Source organism: Myotis brandtii, unplaced genomic scaffold (genome assembly GCF_000412655.1).
Source record: "Myotis brandtii unplaced genomic scaffold, ASM41265v1 scaffold500, whole genome shotgun sequence".
In the NCBI taxonomy this organism is placed as follows: Eukaryota; Metazoa; Chordata; class Mammalia; order Chiroptera; family Vespertilionidae; genus Myotis; species Myotis brandtii.
This window is the reverse complement of record NW_005369062.1, coordinates 1,538,055-1,563,032: the sequence shown is the minus strand read 5'-3', so window position 1 is coordinate 1,563,032 and position 24,978 is coordinate 1,538,055. Positions and strand designations below refer to the sequence as shown.

The following is a 24,978-nucleotide window of genomic DNA, read 5'->3' as shown; positions in this document are numbered from 1 at the left end:
ATTCTCTCTCATCATGGATGTTTCTATCTCTCTCTCCCACTTCCTTCCTCTCTGAAATATAAAAAAATATATTAAAAAAATAAAAAATAAATAAACTTTATAATCAGTTAAAAAAAACATATAGTTCCCATTGGACATGTTAAATTGAACATGTTGATTAGAGAAGATCTAAGATTGCATACCTGCTTCGGGGCCTTTGCCCTCCTGCTCCCTCTGATGGAATATGCTTTTCCCAGACCTTCATATGCCAAGGTCCTACTTCATTCTAAGGCTTAAAGCAAACAGCAGTAGTCTTTTCCTGCATTGCTCTCACCCCTACTCTATGCCATTACCCTATTTTATTTCCTTTAGGGCAGCAGTTGCCAACCTTTCGGACCTCACAGACCACCAAGTGGTCTGTGGACCACCAGTTGGCGACCACTGCTTTAGGGCACTCAACACTTTCTGAAATTATGCTGTTACTTTGTTAATTCATTTATTACCTATCTTACTCCAGTAAGTTCTATGTCAGCAGGGAATTTTCAGTCACATTCACTGCACTAGCCCATTGGACAGTGTCTGGCCATAGTGGGTGCTCAGTATGATTTGTGGAATGAATATTGAAGTGAAGATGATGCTAAGCAGGCAGTTGAATATGTGAGTCTGAAGCTCAGAGGGGAGGAAAGATCAAGCCTGAAGATACACGTTTAAGAATCATTGCATAAAGATAGCTCTTAAATCCATAGGAATTACTTAAACCCTCTTGTACTGAGGAAGAAAGGAGCAGAGGCCCTAGGGCTGAACCCTGGAAAAGCTCAGTATTTACAGTTCGCCTCTCAACTATCTTTGAAATTCTTGTCAAGGTTTATAGCCCTCTCCTTTCTTTATACTGTAATGAGCTGTGTGCCTTTCTTGTTTTCCTTATTAAGATCATAAAACTCTTCAGGAAAGGATCCTGTAGTCAAAATTACATTTTTTAATTAAATTAGGTTGTACACATTGCAATGTCAGTGTTAAGTGTATTAATATTTTGAGTTAATGGACACTCCCCCAAGTTTTAGTGAATTATTAGTAAAGGCATGTTTTTATTTTCAAATCAATCATCAGATTCAATCCAGAAATTAAATAATGTAAACATACCATGCTGTGATTTCAGACGGAATCCTATATAATAAAAGTGTAGTATGCAAATTGTCCCCTCGACTGGAGTTCTTCCAGGAGTTCAACCAGGGGGTGGGCCGGCCAGGGGAAGGGAGGGCCCTGGTGGCAGGTAGCCAGGGGAAGGAAGGGAGGCCCCGGCCGGCAGCCGGCAGCAGCTAGGGACCCTACCAGTGCACGAATTTCGTGCACTGGGCCTCTAGTGAAAATATAATTGTTTGATCAATATTAAATGCTATATGTTAATTTTTCTCTAAACTTTCAGGATATTGAAAGAGACTTGAAAAAAATTAGACTTCAGAACATAAAGGAAAGTAAAATTCCAGAACAAAAATATAAAGCTAAGGTAATAAACATTTAGTCTTTGGTTTCATATTAAAAAGCTGTCTGGGGGCACAATCAGGGTTGCCTATAGGATTTTTCTCCTACTAGTTTACAGAATTGCTTTATTTTGTAATGTTATACTATTGGTTTTAAGTATCTATAATGTCAAATAGGGAGTTATAATTTGAAGGTTTTTATCGGATTGCTAAACTAAGATTTTTTTCTTACTTTCTTCTAGAGAGGAGTAAAGTTTGAAATTAATTTAGACAAATGTATTTCTGATGAAAATATTCTTGAAGAGGAAGAGGTATGTCATTAAGTACATATTTCCATTAGTAGGCATGAGAAAATGAGTATCTTAGTAGCATGTTTCATGACATTTTTTCATGGGGGGAGGAGAATTTTCTTAAATCTTCCTAGAAGGATCTCTGGTGTTCAAATAAGTGTTCCAAAATACTTCATCTTCTCATTCTTTTTGTACTTGAGGTTATTCTCTTACATGGACCATTTCAACTTAATTTATTTTTCTTTTATAAAGTATTTATTTTCCTATAATATTAACTTTTAATCATAGCATAATTAAAATAGAAGACATAATACATAGTCAACAACTAATATACTTGTCTAAAAAATTGAGCAGGTACCCTGAAACCGTACACATTTATTTCAGGTCTTTACACTGGTCTTTGGGTAAAGCTCAGTTATGCATTTAGGCTCTCATTGATACAGCAATAAATGCACAATTACAGTAAACTCAAACCTCATTTTATTACTTGAATTCAACATCTTTTTTTAATCTCACTTTTTACTAGACCTGCTAACAGATATCAAAATCAACTGATTTGTGTTTCCATTTCACCTTCTCTCAATTTGCTTTTTAAAGTACCAAAAGTTAAGTATGTATATATATGTTCTATTTAATACCTGATAGCCAATTTCTTTCTTTCATGTTCTTCATTAGCTTAACATTTTTAGTGTTATAATTTCTTTCTGATTTGTGTGTGTGTGTGGTGAAGGACCAGTATTTTTTTTAATAGACTTTCATGTTGTAGAGCAGTCATGGCAAAGTTGAGTGGAAGGTACAGACAGAGATTTCCCACATATCGCTGCCCCCACAAATGCACAGCCTCCCCTACCATCAACATCCCCCACAGGAGTGGAACATACGTTACAACTGATTAATCTACAGTGACACTGGGGTTCACTCTTGGGATTGTACATGCTATGTGTTTGGACAAATAGATAATTACATGTATCCACCATTGTAATATCATGCCAAGTATTTTCACTGCCCTAAAAACCCACTGGGCTCCACCTATCTTTCAGAGTTTTACTAGCATTTTGCTACATGAGACTTTGTTACAGTGGTAATAATTAGCACTCACCACTATTTAACCATTAGGTCTCTAAGTGTCCCAGAGCTGTGAGTATCAGAGGGGAGCAGATATGGGTCTGTTTCTGGGCTGGAACCTGAGGAGTGCTTCTGTGAAGTGAGGCACGAACGCTGACCTGCTAGGATAAAAGAATAGAATCAAAAGTTTTATCTACATGAGTGTTCATCCTTTATTATTCTATGCCTTGATATGCTTGAAACACAGTGATCATTTTTGTATTGATTATGGAGCAGTTTTGGGGACCCAATTAGGAATGTTGTATACTTAAAACAGGGCGTGAAGCAGATAACCTTGAGAATTCTGTAAAATTAAGTACAGTAGGATATTATAGAAGATAGGAAGTCTGGATAAAAGTAAGTTGCCATATGATCAGTGCTTGTCACTATTGACAAGGCAAAGAAATTAAAACATTCTTGTTTCTATCTTGTTCCAACATAGTTCCACTTTTAAAACTTTACTGACTTATTTGTTCAATATAGACATATTAAATATTTGCTGTATATCTTGATAAAAGTTATTGCTGGGAACACAAACATTTTTTTTCTAAATATGGCTTATTTCTCTTGAAACACTATGGATTGCTTTAGGCCATAGACATGCTAAATGAAACTTTGACCTTTGAGGATGGCATGAAGCTTAAGGAAAATAAATGTATAAAGGAGCATGAGGATTACACAGATGAAGCATTGGAAAAACTCTGCTCAGAAGCAGGTACGTGTACCTTAAAAGCTGTAGATGAGAAGGAACTGTTTTGTTATCAATCCATCTCAGACTCTCTCCTGCACTGTCAGCTGTCCCCTTGCTCTCCCTGAGCTGGGCAGAGACCTGACTCCGCTGCCTCTGCCTACCCCTCGGGGTCCAAGCTCCCTGAGACTTAGCCCTCCTCTCTTGCTCCGTCCATACTGTCTCCTTGGGCAGTTTCACCCACTCCTTCAGCTTCAGTTCTCCCAGCCAGCAGCTCCACGTGCATCCATGTTTTGCATTATCTGCTGGAAAGCTCCCTGGACAAGTCCCACTAGCGTCTCAATCTCAGCGTGTGTGCAGTCAAACTTGTGCACATTTCCTTCTCATGACCCTTTACTTTGGGCAACGCTGCCCCCAGACTGACAGTTCCTGCTGCTCTGGGTGGTTTCTACTCTGAAATGTCTGTGGTGAACTCCTCCTCCTTCATCCACTCTGCCGCTGGTGTAGGGCCCTGTCATCTCTGAGCAGTGTGTGTGGTAGAAAATGCGTGGGTTTTGGAGACAAGCAGGAGTTTGAATCCCAGCTGGCACTGCCACTTTCTGATTGTGTGGCCTTTTACAAGTTCCTTAAACCCTCTGCATCTCGGTCTCCTCCTAGGACCAGGGGTGATAGTACCTGCCACGTAGGCTTCTTGTGAGAAATTTGGTATATAAAGTACCTGGCACATGCTAGGTGCTCAATACATGCTCTTATATTTTCCTTTTCTCTTCCCCTTGCCGAATTGGCTATGTGTTCTCCTTTTCTCTAGTATTTCCCTTCTGTTCTCCAAGTGATTGCTAGTTATCTTATCATATTATTACCCTACTCAAATTTTTTTGTTTTGTTTTGATAATACCTGTAGGATACAGTCCATTCCACATAGTATTATTTGACACTGAGTGGCCTGATCCTGTGGTGACCCACCTTTCCTACCCAGCACCCCCTTTCCTTCCACCGATGATGGGATCCATACATGACGGTGTGAGCATTTAAACACCCTGGCTTGGCTCAACTTCCACTTCCTAGAATAATACACTTTTCCTTATATCCATCTGGAAAAATCTTTATTCAATTCAGCAAGCTTCTTCTTGGTAATCTCCCTTGTGCCACAGACTGTGCTAGGTGGTAGGGAATCTCAAAGATGGAGGAGACCTCAAAGTCACAGAGGTGTCATGAACCAAAGAAAAGAGGCACAAACATGTGTTCTGAGTCCAAAATGCTTTTTAAAAGGATTACCTAAGTTGTTTTGAAAGAGCTGTGATTGGTGCTAGCAAGCAGGCTTAGATTATGCCATACCTGATCAATTGCTTATGTCTATTGCTAGGTAAAAATTTTACTTTTTAATAGAGAGTTCAGTGATGCACAGCCAGTTCCAGGAACTGCATCAGGTTCAAAAGTTCAGTTTCACATGCTGTTTTGTTCTTGTTGTTTTCAGTCTACATTGAAAATCTTTTGTGTAAAGTAGCCATCGTCATTAATTACCTTGGCTAGAACTTCTGGATAACTTGCTGAAGCCTCTACATCAGGATTTGCTTCACTTTGCACTTTTATGTTATGGAGACGGTCTCTTTCCTTAAACCCAATTAACCAACCTCTGCTAGTTTCAAACTTTTCTTCTGCAGCTTCCTCACCTCTCTTGGCCTGCATAGAATTGAAGAGCATCAGGGCCTTGCTCTGGATTAGGCTTTGGCTTATGGGAATGTTGTGTGATCTCAATCCAGACCACTACAACTTTCTCCAGATCAGCCATAGGCTGTTTTCTATCATTCCTATCTCTGAGTAGAACTTTTAATTTCCTTCAAGAACTTAGCCTTTGCATTCATAACTTGGCTAGTTGTTTGGTCTAAGAGGCCTACTTTTTGTCCTATCTTGGCTTTTGACATGTCTTCCTCACTAAGCTTAATAATTTCTAGTGTTCATTTAAAGTGAGACATGTGCAATTCACTCTTTCACATTAACACTTAGAGGTTATTGTAGGGTTATTAATTGGCCTAATTTCAATATTGTTGTGTCTCAGAGAATAGAGAGACCTGAGGAGAAAAACAGAGATGGGGTATGGCCAGTCAGGTGGAGTAGTCAGAACACATATTACATTTATTAATTAAGTTCACTTCTTTATCTGGGTGCAGTTTGTGGCACTCCAAAGCAACTACAATGGTAACATCAAAGATCACTGGATACAAGTCAATAATATTGTGATGCGTTTGCACAATGTCGGATGATTACTAGACTTAGTGTGGTGGCCACATTTTAAGGTATATAAATGTCAAATCACTATATTGTACACCTGAAACTAATATAATATTGTATGCCAACTATACTTACATTTTAAAAATTATTATTACAGATCACCATAACAAATAATAATGAAACTATTGTGCAAATTACCAAAATGTGGCACATAGACATGTAGAGAGCAGATGCGGTTAGGAAAATGGTGCCATTAGACTCGCTGGACTCAGGGTTGCCACAAACCTTTAATTTGTAAAAAGAACACAGTATCTGCCAAGTGCAATAAAGCACATTACAATAAAACTAGGTATGCCTGTGTATCATGCACAGTGAGGTCAGTAGAGATAATGTAATGATCTCAAAGGGGTTGGCAGCATTAACTAGAAGAGAAAGGCCAAGTGAAGCAGTTTGATTAACAGCATGGGATTTGGCCATTAGGAGCCCTTAGTGCCTCAGAAAAAGCAGTTCAGTGAAAGGGTGTATTCCAAGGTTACTCTTTGCATTAGTTTGCTGGGAAGAGAAGAGAGTAGATTTGTATGTCTCAAAATACACAGCTGCCCTAACCGGTTTGGCTCAGTGGATAGAGCGTCGGCCTGCGGACTGAAGGGTCATGGGTTCAATTCCAGTCAAGGGCATGTACCTTGGTTGCGGGCACATCCCCAGGAGGGGGTGTGCAAGAGGCAGCTGATCGATGTTTCTCTCTCATCGATGTTTCTAACTCTCTATCCCTCTCCCTTCCTCTCTGTAAAAAATCAATAAAATATATTTTTTTTAAAAAAGACATAGCTGCCCCCCCCTTTTTTTAATTAAAAGAGAAAGTAAATTGCATTCCAGAACTTATTATTAGGCTGAACAATTTTTCCATGTGCATATTGACCATCTATATTTCTGTTGTGAATTATGTGCTCATGTCCCTTATTCATTTTATTCCACTGAAAATGGCCTGTTTTTAAATAAGACTTTTAAATTAAACTTTTGCCTAACTTGAGGTATTAAAACATCACTCGAATAAATGAAGAGAAACAAGTTATTTATTGTATGTGTGGTGTGAGGAGATCTTGACAGATTGGAGAATCTTACAGGTTTTTAACTAGCCAAAAAAATGAGAAAAGAAGACCAGTGAAGGGTCACTTACCCTTCCAAGTAACAAGATATGTAAATTATAGTCATTGAAACAATATAATACTAGCACCAGAATAGATAAAATAGTGGGAAAAAAAAGATCGATTAGAAACAAACCCTAATATGTATCATGATATAGTGAATGCTAGAAGTCACACAGCAAGTCCATGGGAAAAGAAAAGATTATTCAAATAAATGCTGCTGGGCCAATTGGTTGACAACTTGGGGAAAACTGTGAAATCAGAACCTATATAACAATACAACAAAACAAATTCCAAAAAAAAAAATCAAAGAGTTTATATATAAAAAATAGAAGTTATATACTAGAAAATGAAATACAGAAAAAGATAGGTATTTTATTTGGATAGGGTAAAACTTGCTATTCAAAATATATAGGAAAAAAATCACAGAATAAGTTAGTAATAGATTCAACTTTAACAATGAAAAGCTTTGGTAGAGCAAAAAATACTAGCTCCTGGAATTGTTACTTTCAATGGTTTATCTAGGGTAAATCATCATAAATGTCCACACAAAAATCAGCTACAAATGAGTTCATTGTAGTATTACTTATAATAGTGAAAAATCTGTAGCAACCTAAAAATCCAGCCAAAAAATTAAATGATCACATGTGAGAGAATACTATGCTTGTTTTAAAATGATTATATAGAAGAATATTTAACAATCTGGATATGGTATGTTGCTAATTGAGAAAAGATAGTTATAAAAGGGTGTGTGGTATGTGGCCCATTTTTTTGTTTCAAAACAAAGCAAGAACTATATGCTGGGGAAAATTTTTGAACTTTTAATAGTCTCTGGACAGTGTGATTATGGGTAATTTTTATTATTTTCTACTTATTTGATTGTTAAAATTTCTAGGATGAAATATGGGAATAAATAAGGAAAAGATTACACAAGTTATTTTAAAAATTGAGATAATTGAACAGAATGCATTTCCATGGAAACTAACTAAAGTAAAAGTTCTTATAAATGCCTCAAGGAATTTGTCCATTTGTGTCACTAATATTTCTTTAACATTTAGATATATTGGCTAGTCAATCAAATGTTTCTAATAAAAGTGAAACAATTTTAAGCCTGTTTATAATTTTTGTCTCAGAAATATGATCTACATCTTAGTCAGACCAGGCTGCTATAGCAAAATGAACTAGGTGACTTATAAACAACATTTATGTCACAGTTCTGGAGGCTGGAAGTCCAAGATCATGGTACTGGTAGATTGGTGATTGGTGAGAGCCCAATTCCATCTTTTTGCTGTGTCCACACTTAGCATAAAGGATGAGGGTGCTCCTGGGGTCTCTTTTATAAGCCCCTAATTCTGTTCATGAGGGCTCCACTCCCCAAGGCTGCACCTGCTAATACCATCACACTGAGCATCAAGGTTCAACATACAAATTTTGGGGGGCAGCATAAACATTTAGTCCATACCAATCTATATTAGAAGGACATGGGTTTTTTTTTTAATTTTGTTTTATTGCTTAAAGTATTACAGAGAGTATTACATATGTCTCCTTTTTTTCCCCCCCTTGACTTTTCCCCGGCCTCCCCCACCCCCCAGTGTCTTGTGTCCATTGGTTATGCTAGAAGGACATTGTTTTTTAATGTACCAGCGGATAGACTGCCTCCAGGTTTCCTAAGAGCTGTTTGTTGAAATTAGTCACACTTTGGCTGCTTTTAAATTAATGAGTTATTTTCTTATGCCTAGAGTTGTTCATTCAGGACGCTGCTGCTACAGAAAACAGGAGACAGTGGGATGCTGGAGCGCCTCAGACTCTGCTGCAGATGATGGCAGCAGCTGATGTCACCTCCACCTGCTCCACCAGACCGGAGGGTGAATTTAGATCCGTTGGCATAAATCACCAGCAAGAGGAGATCAATGCCCCAAATGCAGCCAGCGTTCACCATGACCTGATAGTTCTCACTTTCAGTACAGTCCCTATAGATTTGGTATCAAATGCCTTCCAAAGATACTGTTTGGTTCCTCCACTAGCTCTAGAGAAACTTGCTTGCTAATTACCCTAGACCAGTGGTCGGCAAACTGCGGCTCGCGAGCCACATGCGGTTCTTTGGCCCCTTGAGTGTGGCTCTTCCACAAAATACCATGTGCGGGTGCGCATGTACAGTGAGATTGAAACTTCGTGGCCCATGCACAGAAGTCTGTATTTTGTGGAAGAGCCACATTCAAGGGGCCAAAGAGCCGCATGTGGCTCGCGAGCTGCAGTTTGCCGACCACGGCCCTAGACAATTGACTATCCTCGCCATGAGAAAGTAAGTGAGGAATGATCCAGAATTCTTCCTTCTTCACAGTGAGAGAGAATGTACTACACGAAAGGGCAGGCAACTTGATTTGCCTTCAAATGCTAGCCAATAACTATGCTACAATTTCTTGAAGGGTTGTTTTTTAATCAATAAAATTGGAATTAAAATAATAGTTATCCCACAAGATTTAGAGAGGTAACAGTGCAAAGATAACATTTAAAATTGCTTTGTAAACCAATGTGTTATTTAAATGTTAGGAGTGTTTAGTATGTGATGAAACTTCCAATCAAAATTCCTCATTTACATTTGAGCTCTGGCATAGTCTTTCCTTAGGAGAGGTTTATAGGAACATCCAGGTGTTACCTTTATAGGTGGTAAAGATTTTTATAACTTATTTCCTATGTTCTTGGGGCCGGGGAACAGCTAAAATTTATTACCATGTTATAAGTTAAAGTATGTAAGTATATCACTGAAATTAGTAATTGTAAGAGTATGAACTGACATATTTTACTATTACAAAATACTGAATTCATTAAACTTTCAAGAAAAGGCTTGCAAATGTATAATTTAATCCATTCTAAGTCAATGATTCAATAAGAGGGAAATATAATAAAAAAATAAGCAAATAGAATAGAGCAAAAAGTGACTCTACTACCCACCATCTATGTGACAAAGGTCACTAAACTTTTCTATATCTCAGTTTTCTTACTAATAAAGTGAGTGATGGGATGAGGTTACCTCCAAGGTTCTAACAACATTCTGTGATTTTATAAAAACTCAAATGAAGAAGCGTTTTTCTTTTTAATAACACAGTCTCCTCTTCAGATGGCCAAGTGATGGCGATCAGTGGCATTCCAGAAAATAGGAAACAGTGGCGGCATGAAGCTCCAGAAACTTTAATGAATCTTTTGGCAGCAGCACATCTAACAAGTAGCTCATTTTCTGCCAAAGAAGGAGAATTTGGTATGTATTTTATTTTTAAGAACATAACCAGTCCCCTGGGGAAGTCTGTCAAAGACTCGTAAATGCAGAAAGGGGATAAAAGAACCTTTAGCCTGTAGAAAGAATCGGGAGGCTGCCTCAGCCCTTTCAGAAGCTGATTTGTTTGTACAAGCCTGTTCCAAATGCCATTAACAAAAGGCCTGAACTCTGGATAAGAGTGGGGTAATTTTGTTTAATGTGATCAGTTGACAACTGATGAAAAGTTAAGTAAGGAGGTCTATCGGCTTTGTAGATGACGAGAGAGTGTTGGTTAGCTTTAAACTGAGTCAGTTTATTTCTGACAGCTATTCACTATTCAGCTATGGACTCAAATTATGATTTTATGGGCAATAAAAATACATCTTAATATGTATAATGTTTTGGCTTTTGGGTTTTTGCCTCCCGTTTTTAGCAAGATTATGCTTGTGTTTAATTTAAGGGAAACCAACCATCATTTTCTAAAGTTTGAGGGAATTCCTATCACAATGGGAATTTGTCCTCTATCAGGTGGGCAAGTGTAAACTGTTAAAAGAGAAGTCATTGGGGGCAGGAAGGTATCAAACAAGGGGCCTCTGCACAGGTGGGACCTGGTGTAGCAGAGGTGCAAGCTGTGGCGGCAAGGAGGCATAGAAACAAGCCAGATAGTAACCGAGGTTGGTAAATGCTCACAAAGTTAAAGAACAATACAGAAATATATACAACACTAAGCATAATGCAAGTTACCTGATTATTAATGAAGAGTGGGTCTGCCAGCTTGTGAAACCCAAATTTCACAATCTTTGTGAAATCTATGTGAAAACTGAGATCTTAAACACAAGATTTGAATGAGACAAGAAAAAGGGGACAATGCAGGTGGGGAGGCCTTGCAGAGATACACAGGCCTGTGTTGGAGACTGAGAAAACCTGTTGGACTAAAATCTAGGATTTGGCATTATGGCTCATCCCAGTTTGACATACTGCTGTTTGAAACTGAAGAGAAGGAAGAGTAGTGCTTTCAAACTACAAACTGCACGTTAATTATCTGCTTATCTACTCCCTTCCCACATGACCTGGGGTAAACTGTTGTCTCCCAGGATAAGGCTGGAGGTGGCCTGAGGAAGTATTGAGCAGGACGGGCTTGGCCTGGAAACCAAAGGCTCGGGCCCCGGGCCAGTGGAGGATGCTTCCCATTTTTCATGGCACTGAGATGGAGACATACTTGGTGGCTATGATGTCTCTTATGTTTTCCCCTATGATTCTTGGAGAGAATTACAGAAAACTCTTCTTTTGATTTATCATGCCAAATTAATTAATGCATGAACTTATTGTGTTTTCCCATGGACAGTTTTACATTGGGCATACACGAGCAATTCATCTAACAAGTAGGATTAGAAATACGAACTTGCTCCAAAGGTGGCAGAGCAAAATGCAGGTGTTTTCTTTTGTAACCTGCTGACATCACCCCCACTCTGGCTCTGCTTTGCTCTTTCAGCCTCTAACTCTGTTGGCCTTATCTCATCTTTCCTATCCATGCAGAAATCTTGACTTCTTGTCCCTTGTCATCTTTTCTTCCTTCAGCTCATGCTCAGCATCCCTGCCAGATAATACTCCTAAAATGGATCACGTCTCAACTTAAAATCCTGCAAAATACACCCCCTTACCTCAGGAGAGAATCCAGGCTCTGCAGACACTGAGCACCTTAAAGATTAGAAGGCCCCTCTCCCAAAAGGCCCCTGCCAATGCCAAAGCTACTAGCACTTCTCTATTAGCAAATATTCCTCCCTCCTTTTGCCAAAATAATCTCTCATGTAAGATTGCACTCTGATGCAACCTCCTGCCCGTTACAGTCATTAGGTTTTGTTTTTTCTTTTTACAATTTATTTATTTATTTATTTGTTACATACATGCCTAGAAAAATGGCTGGCAGGAAAAAAAAACATGCTTCTCAGAGTGATGGAATTACTGAAATTTCTTTTCAGTCATTATGTTTTATTTTAAGTTAAAAAACATTAGATTTATGTGTCATTTTGTTTTATTGTCAGTTACCCTTCCCTTCCTACTTTCCCATCAACCACCAGATAGGGCTGTGAAAGGGGTTTGGAATATAGTAGATTCATTTTTTTTAAATCTTTATTGTTGAGAGTATTACAGATGTCCCTTTTTTTCTCCCCCTTGCCCCCTTCCACCTGGTTCTCGCCCTGCCCCAGACCTTCACCACCCTATTGTTTGTGTCCATAGGTAAGATCTTTGGTTATTCTTTTTCCCTTTCCTCTGAGGTTCCTCAGTCTGTTCCATGCTTCCATGCCTCTGATTTTATTTTATTTACCAGTTTATTTTGTTCATTAGGTTTCTTGTTTGTTTATTTTGATTTTTAGATTCAATTGTTGATAGATATGTATTTATTGCTATTTTATTATTCATATGTTTTATCCTTTCTCCTCCTCCTCTTCCTCCTCCTCCTCCTGCTCCTTCTTCTTCCTCTTCCTAAAGAATACCGTTCAACATTTCATGTAATACTGGTTTGGTGGTGATGATTCCTTTAGCTTTTTCTTGTCTGTGAAGCTCTTTATCTTACCCTCAATTCTAAATGAGAGCTTTGCTGAGTAGAATAATCTTGGTTGTAGGTCCTTGCTATTCATCACTTTGAATATTTCTTGCCACTCCCTTCTGACCTGCAAAGATTCTGTTGAGAAATCAGCTGACAGTCATATGGGCACTCCCTTGTAGGTAACTAACTGTTTTTCTCTTGCTGCTTTTAAGATTTTCTCTTTGTCTTTTGCTGTTGGCATTTTAATTATGATGTGTCTTGGTGTGGGCCTCTTTGGGTTCCTCTTGTTTAGGACTGGACTCTCTGTGCTTCCTGGACTTGTAAGTCTAATTTCTTTCACCAGGTAGGGGAAGTTTCCAGTCATTATTTCTTCAAATAGGTTTTCAAGTTCTTCCTCTTAGCTATGGTGAATTGTGCTGCTATGAACATAGGGGTGCATATATCCTTTCTGATTGGTGTTTCTGGTTTCTTGGGATATATTCCTAGAAGTGGGATCACAGGGTCAAATGGGAGTTCCATGTTTTGTTTTTTGAGGAAACTCCATACTGTCTTCCATAGTGGCTGCACCAGTCTGCATTCCCACCAGCAGTGCACAAGTGTTCCTTTTTCTCCACATCCTCTCCAGCACTTGTCATTTGTTGATTTGTTGATGATAGCCAGTCTGACAGGTGTGAGATGGTACCTCATTGTTGTTTTGATTTGCATCTCTCGGATGATTAGTGACTTTGAGCATGTTTTCATATGTCTCTTGGCTTTCTGAATGTCCTCTTTTGAAAGGTGTCTATTTAGATCCTTTGCCCATTTTTTGATTGGATTGTTTATCTTCCTTTTGTTAAGTTGTATGAGTTCCCTATAAATTTTGGAGATTAGGCCCTTATCAGATATAATGTTGGCAAATATGTTCTCCCATGTAGTGGGCTTTCTTGTTGTTTTGTTGATGGTTTCTTTTGCTGTGCAGAAACTTTTTATTTTGATGTAGTCCCATTTGTTTATTTTCTCTTTAGTTTCCAATGCCCTAGGATCTGTATCGGTGAAGAAATTGCTTCGGCATATGTCTGAGATTTTGTTGCCTTTGGATTCTTCTAGTATTTTTATGGTTTCCCGTCGTATATTTAAGTCCTTTATCCATTTTGAGTTTATTTTTGTGTATGGTGTAAGTTGGTGGTCTAGTTTCATTTTCTTGCATGTATCTGTCCAATTTTCCCAGCACCATTTATTGAAGAGACTGTCTTGACTCCATTGTATGTTCTTGCCTCCTTTGTCAAATATTAATTGAGCGTATTGGTTGGGGCTGATTTCTGGGCTCTCTATTCTATTCCATTGATCTATATGTCTGTTCTTGTGCCAGTACCAGGCAGTTTTGAGAACAGTGGCTTTGTAATACAGCTTGATATCTGGTATTGAGATCCCACCTACTTTCTTCTTTCTCAGGATCGCTGCAGCTATTCGGGGTCGTTTTTTGTTCCAGATGAATTTTTGGAGAGTTCGTTCTAGGTCTGTGAAATATGCCGTTGGTATTTTAATGGGAAGTGCGTTGAATTTATAGATTGCTTTGGGCAGTATGGACATTTTAATGATGTTGATTCTACCAATCCAAGAACATGGTATGTTCTTCCATCTCTTTATGTCTTCCTCTATCTCTTTTTTCAACGTCCTGTAGTTTTCTGAGTAGAGGTCTTTTACCTCTTTAGTTAAGTTTATTCCTAGGTAGCTTAATTTTTTTGGTGAGATGGTAAATGGGATTGCTTTTTTAGTCTCTCTTTCTGCAAGTTCACTATTGGTGTATAGAAATGCCATAGATTTCTTGGCGTTAATTCTGTATCCTGCTACATTGCCGAATTCTTTTATTAAGTCTAATAGTTTTTTGATGGAGTCTTTAGGGTTTTTTAAGTATAATATCATGTCATCTGCAAATAAGGACAGTTTTACTTCCTCTTTTCCAATTTGGATGCCTTTTATTTCTTCTTCTTGTCTAATTGCAATGGCTAATACTTCCAGTACTATGTCGAACAGGAGTGGTGAGAGTGGGCATCCCTGTCTTGTTCCTGTTTTTAGGGGAAATGGTGTTAGTTTTTGTCCATTGAGTATGATGTTGGCTGTGGGTTTGTCATATATGGCTTTTATTATGTTGAGGTATGATCCTTCTATTCCCACCTTGCTGAGAGTTTTTATCAAAAATGGGTGTTGAATTTTGTCAAATGCTTTTTCTGCATCAATTGATATGACTATGTGGTTTTTTTCCTTCAATTTGTTTATGTGATGTATCACGTTGATTGATTTGCGGATATTGTACCATCCTTGCATCCCTGGGATAAATCCTACTTGGTCATGGTGTATGATCTTTCTGATGTACTGCTGGATCCGATTTGCTAAGATTTTGTTGAGGATTTTGGCATCTATGTTCATGAGGGATATTGGCCTGTAATTCTCTTTCATTGTGTTGTCTTTACCTGGTTTTGGTATTAGGGTGATGCTGGCTTCATAGAATGAGCTTGGAAGTGTTCCTTCCTCTTGGATTTTTTGTAGTAGTCTGAGGAGGATAGGTTTTAGTTCTTCCTTGAATGTTTGGTAAAACTCCCCTGTGAAGCCGTCTGGTCCTGGGCTTTTGTTTGCTGGAAGCTTTCTGATGACTGCTTCAATTTCTTCCATAGTTATTGGCCTGTTGAGATTTTTAGATTCTTCCTGATTAAGTTTTGGAATGTTGTATTTTTCTAGAAATATGTCCATTTCCTCCAGGTTGTCTAGTTTGTTGGAGTAGAGTTGTTCATAGTATTTTTTAACAATCATTTGTATTTCTGTGGGGTCTGTTGTTATTTCGCCTCTATCATTTCTGATTTGGTTTATTTGGGTCCTCTCTCTTTGCTTTTTGGTGAGCCTGGCTAGAGGTTTGTCGATCTTGTTTATCCTTTCAAAGAACCAGCTCTTGGTTTCATTGATTTTCTGTATTGTTTTTTTGGTCTCTATGTCATTTATTTCTGCTCTAATCTTTATTATCTCCTTCCTTCTGCTCACTCTGGGCTTTTCTTGTTGCTCTCTTTCTAATTCTTTGAGCTGTAGATTTAGATGATTTACTACCATTTTTTCTTGTTTGTTGAGGTAGGCCTGTAGAGCTATAAACTTCCCTCTCAGGACTGCTTTCATTGTGTCCCAAAGGTTTTGGATTGTTGTGTTTTCATTGTCATTAGTTTCCAGGATGTTTTTAATTTCTTCTTTGATCTCATTGGTAACCCAATCAATATTTAATAACATGCTATTCAGCTTCCAAGTGTTTGAGTATTTTGGGTTGTTTTTATTGTAGTTTATTTCTAATATTATGCCCTTGTGGTCTGAGAAGATGCTTGGTATGATTTCAATCTTCTTGAATTTGGGGAGACTTTGTTTGTGACCCAATATGTGGTCTATTTTTGAAGATGTCCCATGAGCACTTGAGAAGAACGTATATTTTGTTGCTTTGGGGTGAAGTGTTCTGAAGATGTCAATTAAGTCCATCTGATCTAGTGAGTCATTTAGGATTGCTGTTTCTTTGCTGATTTTTTGTCTAGCAGATTTATCCAGTGATGTCAGTGGTGTATTAAAGTCCCCTACTATGATTGTATTGTTGTCGATCTCTCCCCTGATGTCTTCCAGGAGTTTTCTTATGTATGTGGGTGCTCCTGCATTGGGTGCATATATGTTTATCAGGGTTATATCCTCTTGTTGTATTGATCCCTTTAGTATTATGAAGTGGCCTTCCTTATCTCTTGTTATGGCCTTCACTTTGAGGTCTATTTTGTCGGATATAAGTATTGCTACCCCAGCTTTTTTTTCATTTCCATTTGCCTGAAAGATATTTTTCCATCCCTTCACTTTCAGTCTGTGTGAGTCCCTTTTAATGAGGTGGGTCTCTTGTAGACAGCAAATGTATGGGTCATGTTTTTTTATCCATTCAGCCACTCGATGTCTTTTGATTGGACCATTTAGTCCATTTACGTTTAAAGTTATTATTGAAAGGTACTTGTTTGTAGCCATTTCTTTTTTTGTGTGGCTGTTTTCTTTCTGGGCTTTTTATTTCTTCTTTTTACACCAGTCCCTTTAGCATTTCTTGCATTGCTGGCTTGGTGGTGATGAACTCCCTTAGCCTTTTTTTGTCTGTGAAGCTTCTTATTTCCCCTTCAATTTTGAATGATAGCCTTGCTGGATAGAGTATTCTTGGATTCAGTCCTTTGCTTTGCATCACTTTGTAAATTTCTGTCCATTCTTTCCTGGCCTGATGTGTTTCTGTTGAGAAATCGTTTGATAATCTGATGGGGGATCCTTTGTAGGTAACTCTCTGTTTCTCTCTTGCAGCCTTTAAGATTCTCTCTTTGTCTTGTACATTTGCCATCGTTATTATGACGTGTCTTGGTGTGGGTCTTTTGGGGTTCATCTTGCCTGGGACTCTCTGTACTTGTGTAACTTTTTTCTTCCCCATATCTGGGAAGTTTTCTGTCATTATTTCTTCAAATAGATTTTCTAATCCTTGCTGCTCTTCTTGTCCCTCTTGCAGCCCTATTATGCGTATGTTACTTCGTTTCATGTTGTCCCGAAGCTCCCTTAGGCTCTCCTCCTGTTTTTTAATTTTTTTCTCCAGTTGCTGTTCAGATTGAGCTTGTTTCTCTGCCTTATCTTCTAACTCACTAATTCGGTCCTCTGCTTCTTCTAGTCTGCTGTTGAAACTTTCCATGGTGTTTTTGATTGTAGCTATATCACTTTTCATTTCTTCCTGATTCTTGCATAGGTTGTTGATTTTCTCATCCATCCGGTGAATGAATTGTACAACCATTATTCTGAATTCTTTTTCTGTCATGTTGCACGCTTCAACTTCATTAATTTCCTTTCTTGGTGATTCCTCATTGTCTTTCCTCTGGGTGTTGTGTCGTTTCTTCATTCTGCTTATCTCCCGATGGATCAAAGGTCGGGTTGCGTGGGCCTGGGCCGTGTGCAGTGGGAGCCTCCCACCACCTTAGTGTCACTGAAGAGCTCTGACACTAAGATGTGTGGTTGTTGTTGGTTGGTGGGAACCAGGCTCGCTCTGAGTCAGTGTTGCCAGCGCTCAATGTGGCCTCGTATGTGCCCTTAGAATTAGGGACCCTGCCTGCACCGTGCTGAAATAGAGACCCCCCTGGAGCGTGTTGAAAACCAGAGCCCCCTAGCATGCGCCAGGAGTCAGAGTTCCCCAAGAGTCCAGTATCAGAGTCTCTGTTGCTTTGCGCGACTTCGCCTTGAGAATCAGGGTCCCTGTGTGCCCTTGCACCAGGAATTGGATTCACTGGCTCTTAGTATGAATGCACAGGGAATCAGGATCTCAGGCGCAGGTGATAAGAAACACAGTCAAGTCACTGGTGCTTGGTGCTGCCTCCTGCCCCGAGAAAAGGGATCCTTGGGCCTGTGCTAGGCAGACAAATTCCCGTTCGCGCGATTGCTCCCGGCCCAGGGCTCCCCGAAGCCGGCCATTACTCTGAATTCTTTTTCTGTCATGTTGCATGCTTCAATTTCACTAATTTTCTTTCTTGGCAACTCCTCATTTTCTTTCCTCTGGGGATTGTGTCGTCTCCCCATTCTGACTATCTCCAGAAGGTTCAAACTTCGAGTTGCGTGGGCCTAGGCCGTGTGCATTGGGAGCTTCACACCACCCTACTGTCATTGAAGAGCTCCGACACTAAGATGTGTGGTTGTCGTGGGTTGGTGGGAACCAGGCTCGCTCAGAGTCAGTGTTACCACCACTCAGTGTGGCCTCATGTGCGCACTTAGAATCAGGGGCCCCGCCTGCACCATGCTGAAACAGAGACCCCCCTGGAGTGTGTTGAAAATCAGAGCCCCCTAGTGTGTGCCAGGAGTCAGAGTTCCCCAAGAATCCAGTATCAGAGTCTCTGTTGCTTCACGCGGCCTCGCATTGAGAATCAGGGTCCCTGTGTGCGCATGCACCACGAATTGGAGTCACTGGCTCTTCGTGTGAATGCAGTGGGAATCAGGGACCCCAGGCGCAGGTGATAAGAAACACAGTCAAGTCACTGGTGCTTAGTGCTACCTCCCGCCTGGAGAATCGGGGTCCAGGAGCCTGTGCTGTGGGAAACAAGTTCCCAGTGTTTGCGCATTCCCAGGCTAAGATTCCTGTAGCAGCATTGAGGCCTGAGCGAGGGGTGGGTCTACCAGTTACTATGGCGCTGCCTGCGAGCCTGCGGGGAGGGGTATGGGCTCTGATACTCACAGAAATCTGCCGCCAGGATGTCTGGATTCTTGGTGTCTGTGAGCCTGTAGCTGTGGTCCCAGGTCTCTGTTCCCAGTGGCTGCAGGGTCCTGGTTTGCTTCTGAGACCAGACTGGGTGGTGCTGAGGCCATGATCCTAGTCTCAAGCAGCTCTGTTTCTCAATATGGCGTGGTCTTTGTGCCTGCGCTGGCCACTCAGGAGTGTCCGCGCTGGGAGCTGGGCTCTGCCCTCTAAGACTGCCCGGTTTGGCAGCCCCTTAGAAGACCTGCAGAATCTAACTGTCCCTAGCTCATACACACACACCACACACGTCCACACACTCCTCTATCACTCCCTTGCTCTCTCATCCTCTTTTCCCTTTTAATGTTTCTGATATTGGGATACAGCATTCAGTCAATGGTGTTTTATAGTTATTGTAGGCCAGGCAATAATTCTGACATATTATTATTGTCTGGACCTCAATGAACATTAAGATTTGTACAATGGGTGTCAGTGGGTAGCAATTTTTTTTCATGGAGACTAAAATGAAACACTCTTTTGACCGTTAGGAACCAGATGGTGTGGAATGCACAGAGCGGGGGAAGGGGTGATAGATGTAGTAGATTACAAAAATGAGCATAATCCATCATTCTTCCCTGTATCCATGGTTTTTGCAATAGGACTTTGCAGCTCCTCCATTATTAACTCCCCCCCCCCCACTTCCTTTGAATCTCAACTGGCCTTGTGATTTTCTTCAGTAAGTAGAATGCAATGGAAGTAGTGGCGCACCAAGTCTGAGTATTCAAGGAACTTCTGTTCTTTCCTTTTGGAAGCCTGTCCAGTTCTCAACTAGCTTGGGTTGAGAGACCATGTGGAACAGAGGAACAAGCCATCTAAGTGAGGCCATACTAGACTGGCCAGCCTCCAGCTGACCTCGCAAATGACTGCAGATGCATGAATGAGCCCAGCTGATACCAGAAGAGCCAACTAGCTGAGCCCAGCCCATGTTGCCTAACTGCAGAATTGTAACCTAAATATAAACCACTAAGTTATATAGTGGTTTATTATTCTGCAACCACCAGATCAACCTGGAACTCTATGCTTCCTACATCTACGTGCCCATGTCTTACTACTTTGACCACGAAGATGTGGCTTTAACTAATGTAGACATACTTAGCAAAATTCCCAAAGTTGTAGTTAAGAATAGTCTAGTTCTACATAATTTTAAAGCCAGTTAAAAACCAGCACTTTCAATTTTTGTGAATTCCTTTAGTTTTTTGTGTGGATTTTTAATTTAATTTAATTTAATTTTTTTTAAAAAAATATTTTATTGATTTTTTACAGAGTGGAAGGGAGAGGGATAGAAAGTTAGAAACATCGATGAGAGAGAAAACATCGATCAGCTGCCTCCTGCACACCTCCTACTGGGGATGTGCCCGCAACCAAGGTACATGCCCCCAACTGGAACCGAACCTGGGACCCCTCAGTCTGCAGGCTGATGCTCCATCCACTGAGCCAAACCAGTTAGGGCTGTGTGGATTTTTTAAAAGAAAATCTGTCTCAATAATGCTCTTGATTGCAACAAGGTTGAAATTAGAAAAACAAACAAACAAACAGACATCAATAACAAGTATATGAAAAGATGCTCAACATCACTAATTATCAGGGAATTTTAAGTCAAAACCACAAACTGATATCAACTCACACCCATTCAGATGGCTGCTATCAAAACCATCTATAATAATAAAAGCGTAATATGCTAATTAGACCGGACGTCCTTCTGGACGTCATTCCAGATGACCTTCCAGATGAAGCTGGGGCTGCAAGGGAAGCCTGGGTCCCGGGTGCCAGAGGGAAGCCGGTGCCAGCAGCTGGGGGAAGGAAGGCCTACTCTTGCACAAATTTCGTGCATTGGACCTCTAGTAATATAATAATTATTGGCAAGGATGTAGAATAATTGGAAACCTTATGTACATACTGTTGGTGAAATTGTAAAATAGTACAGCCGTATAGTCTTCACTGAGAGTTGCTGGAGTTTCCTGCTTCAGCAATGCTTGGTATTCTTCCTCCATCCCAGCCAGCCACTCATATCCAGCCTCCTCACAGTGTCCTCTGACATTGCAAGAGCCCCAGCCCACTGTCCCAATGCTCTCAGCTGCCACCTCTGCTGCTGCTTCTCCTCAGCCAGGTGTCCCCCTCGCAGGTACGCCAGAACTACCACCAGGATCAAGAGGCCTCCAGCAACCACCAGAACAACCTGGAACTCTATGCTCCCTACATCTACCTGCCCATGTCTTACTACTTTGGCCGAGATGTGGCTTTAAAGAACTTTGTCAAATATTTTCTTTACCAATCTCATGAGAAGGGGGAACGTGCTGAAAAACTGATGAAGCTGCAGATCCAAAGAGTTGGTGGAATCTTCCTTCAGGATATCATGCAGACTAGGAGAATGGGCTAAATGCAATGGAATGTGCATTGCACTTGGAAAAAAGTGTGAATTAGTTACTATTGGAATTGCACAAACTGGCCACTGTCAAAAACGACCCCTATTTGTATGACTTCAATGAGACTTAATGAGGAGGGGAAAACCAAGTTGTGCAAGATGCCTTCTCCCCCACCCCAATTTGGCACAGCTGAGTATCTCTTTGACAAGCACACCCTGGGAGACAGTGATGAGAGTTAAGCCGTAGGCTGATTTCCCACAGCCACGGGGTGACTGATGTGGTCACCAAAGCAGTATCTGCATGTTGGAGTTACCTTTACATTTGCTATGAGTTGTACCAAATCATCCACTTACATTCTTTCATTTGTACCTTCCCTTCAAATAAGGTAATTTGGTACCCCTCCAAAAAATAAAGTAAAAAAATAAAATAGTGCATCCATTATAGAAAATAGTATGGAGGTTCCTAAAAAATAATAAATAAAATAGAACTACCAGATGATCCAGCAATTCTTCTTCAGGGTATATATCCAAAAAAATTGAAAACAAAACCTCAAAGAGATATTTTTGCACACCCATGTTCATTGTAGCATTATTCACAATAGCCAAGATGTGGAAGCAATCTAAATGGATACACGGATAAAGAAAATGTGGTGTATATGTACAGTAGAATGTTATTCAGCTTTTAAAAAAAATTCATCATATGCTACAACATGGATGAAACTTGAAGACATTATGCTAAGTGAAATAAGTTAATCACAAAAAGACAAATACTGCATGATCCCACTTATATGAGGTATCTGAAATAGTGAAATTCATGGAAACAGAAAGTAGAATGGTGGTTTCCAAGGGCTCCAGGGAGGGAGAAATGGAGACTTGTTGTACAATGGGAATAAAGTGTCAGTCATGCAAGACGGTACAATATGCCTATATTTAATAACACTGTACTGTTAACTTAAAAATTGAGTGGGTAAATTTATGTTATTTTTTTTACCATTAAAAACACAAATATCAATGACTTAAAAAAAGTCATCTAAAATTCTTTGTCTCATTGTTTTATTATGGTCTCTTTGAATCAGGATCCAAAAAAGTTTAACTGATACATAAAAGGATAAATAATTCAGAGGAGTAAGACTCTGAATGTGAAGAATTTTAGTTATACCTTATCCAATTTGTTTTACTTATATTTTCCTTTTTATGAGTATAAAAAGTAATATAAGATAAAAAATATATGCTTAGAAAGTACTAAAAGAGGTCTTAAGGTTAAGAAAACATTGTGTCATTTTATTGGCAACATTTTCCTTACTATTGGTGCATAAAAATACATCTTATAGAGTTGTTGAGGAGATGCTGCATTGCCATAAGGAAACAAAATATTGTACTAGTCTGATCATTTTCAAGAAAAAAATTACATTTAAGATAACAACAATAAATCACCCCCTCCACCAAAAAAGATAAAGTTGTGTGTGTATGTGTTTTGAGTTTTCTTTGCAGACATTAATCATTAAAGCTAACAATGAGCTGAATACTAATTTTCTAGAAACAGTGAAGAATAGGGTGGTCCAATAATGTTGGCAATTCTTAGGTTATTACAACACAAGGTTAAAACATATTTTTATACAATCAAAGCATCTACTCCCAAAGTGGGGAGTATTGTCTCTTTATCACTGATCCTTTTTCCTCTCACTTTTTCTTGTCTTATTGTGTTGCCTACTAGCTTAGTACAATGCTGAAAATAGTTGGGGTGTCAGTTGTCATCCCTGTCTTATTTGTTTCAAAACATTTAAAAGGTTTTAACATTATGTTTGATGTTCAATATATGGTTTTTGGTACATACCCCTCTTCAGGTGTATTGACTGGGATGATTTAATCTCTCTGTCATTTCTTTAACAGTGAGAACATTAAAACAATGGCTTCCTAAAGAAAATGAGGGGACGGTGGAAATGGCCTCTGGCATGGAAGTAGATGAGGAACAACCAGAACCAAGAGATGATGATGATGATGATGATACGTAAGTAGGTCATATCCAGATGCCCACATGAAAGTAGAAAGTTGAAATGCTGCTGTTGATACATAGAAGATAGCCTCAGAAACCTAGCTAAGACCGGGTTTTACTATAGTATATATCGGTTTGTTTGTGGGCTCTCCATTTGTTTCCAATGGCATTGTTCTCTATCTCTATATCAAGTTCTGTCTTAATTACTGTGGCTTTAGCATACCTTTTGATATCTGGTAGGGCCAGTCTCACCTTGTAGTCTCCACATCTTTTTCTTTAAACTTATCTTAGCTATTCTTGCCCTTTACTCAACATATACATCTTTGCATTCTCCTGTAAAGTGGCATGAAAAACTTTGTTGGGATTCTGATCAGAATGACATTATATTTGTTAATTTATGGGAACTGACATCTTTTCAGTGGTTCTCAACCCGTGGGTCACGACCCCTGAAAATACATCCTGCATATCAGTTATTTACATTATGATTCATAACAGTAGCAAAATTACAGTTATGAAACAGCAACGAGCCATGACCGGTTTGGCTCAGTGGATAGAGCATCGGCCTGCGGACGGAAGGGTCCCAGGTTCGATTCTGGACAAGGGCATGTACCTTGGTTGCAGGCACATCCCCAGTAGGGGGTGTGCAGGAGGCAGCTGATCGATGTTTCTCTCTATCCCTCTCTCTTCCTCTCTGTAAAAAATCAATAAAATATATTTTTTTAAAAAAGAAATAGCAACGAAAATAATTTTATGGTTGGGGGTCACCACAACATGAGGAACTGTATTAAAAGGTCGCAGCATTAGGAAGGTTGAGAACCACTGTTAGATCTTAGCACCTATGAATATAGTATAGCTCTCCATCTGTTATGTCTTTTTTAAAATATTCTTCAGTATTTTTTTTATTTTCTTCATGGTACAGGTGACACTTAATTTTTGTTGTTGTTGCCATTATTAATGAGGTAATTTTTCTCCTGTGTTTTCAATTTGGCTATTGCTAATGTATACACTACTATTGATGTTGTATGCTGTAACTTTACTGAACTCTCTTATTCTAAAATTTGGAGTTCTTTGAATTTTTAGAATTGCATTATAATTTACATTTTGTTGTTGTTGTGAATCATTACCCAAGGATATTTTTTTCCATTGATTTTTAGAGAGAGGAGAAAATCGTTATTTTTGCTACCAACTTAAAATGCCACTTTGATGATCTACTACATTTATATATGTATTTGTATCCAATTTCTAGTATCTGTAGTCTAATTGTTATATTATAAACATATTGTTTATATTATAGATGATAATTTTGGGGGTCTGGTCCCCCTAAACACTTTCATTTTTCATAATTTTCCTGCCTAGTCTATATAAACTTTAGAATCAACCTGTTTAGAAAATAAAGGAGGGAAGGAGGTGAAGAAGGGAGGGAAGGAGGGAGGGAGGGAGGGAAGAAGGAATAATTTTCTCAGCCTGAATCCTACTGTAGAATTTTGGAGTCCAGTAGCCTCTTTTTATTTAGCACTATATCTATTCCTTTTGGTCCAACCTGGCTATATCTCTTCATATATATATATATATATATACTAGAGGCGCGGGGCACAAAAAATTGTGCCCTCGGGGGGGGGGGGG

The 24,978-nt window shown here is 39.3% G+C and overlaps 1 protein-coding gene across 1 annotated transcript in view; it reads left to right on the top strand.

Annotated features, from left to right (window-relative positions):
- The window catches only part of NEK5 (NIMA-related kinase 5), a 99,025-nt gene that overhangs the window by 65,705 nt on the left and 8,342 nt on the right, over positions 1-24,978 (top strand). Inside the window, exons 17-21 of the mRNA XM_014548313.1 lie at positions 1,403-1,483; positions 1,700-1,768; positions 3,443-3,566; positions 10,032-10,169; positions 23,253-23,370. Of these exons, the coding sequence (XP_014403799.1) occupies positions 1,403-1,483; positions 1,700-1,768; positions 3,443-3,566; positions 10,032-10,169; positions 23,253-23,370 (530 nt within the window). The remainder of the gene's footprint in view (positions 1-1,402; positions 1,484-1,699; positions 1,769-3,442; positions 3,567-10,031; positions 10,170-23,252; positions 23,371-24,978) is intronic.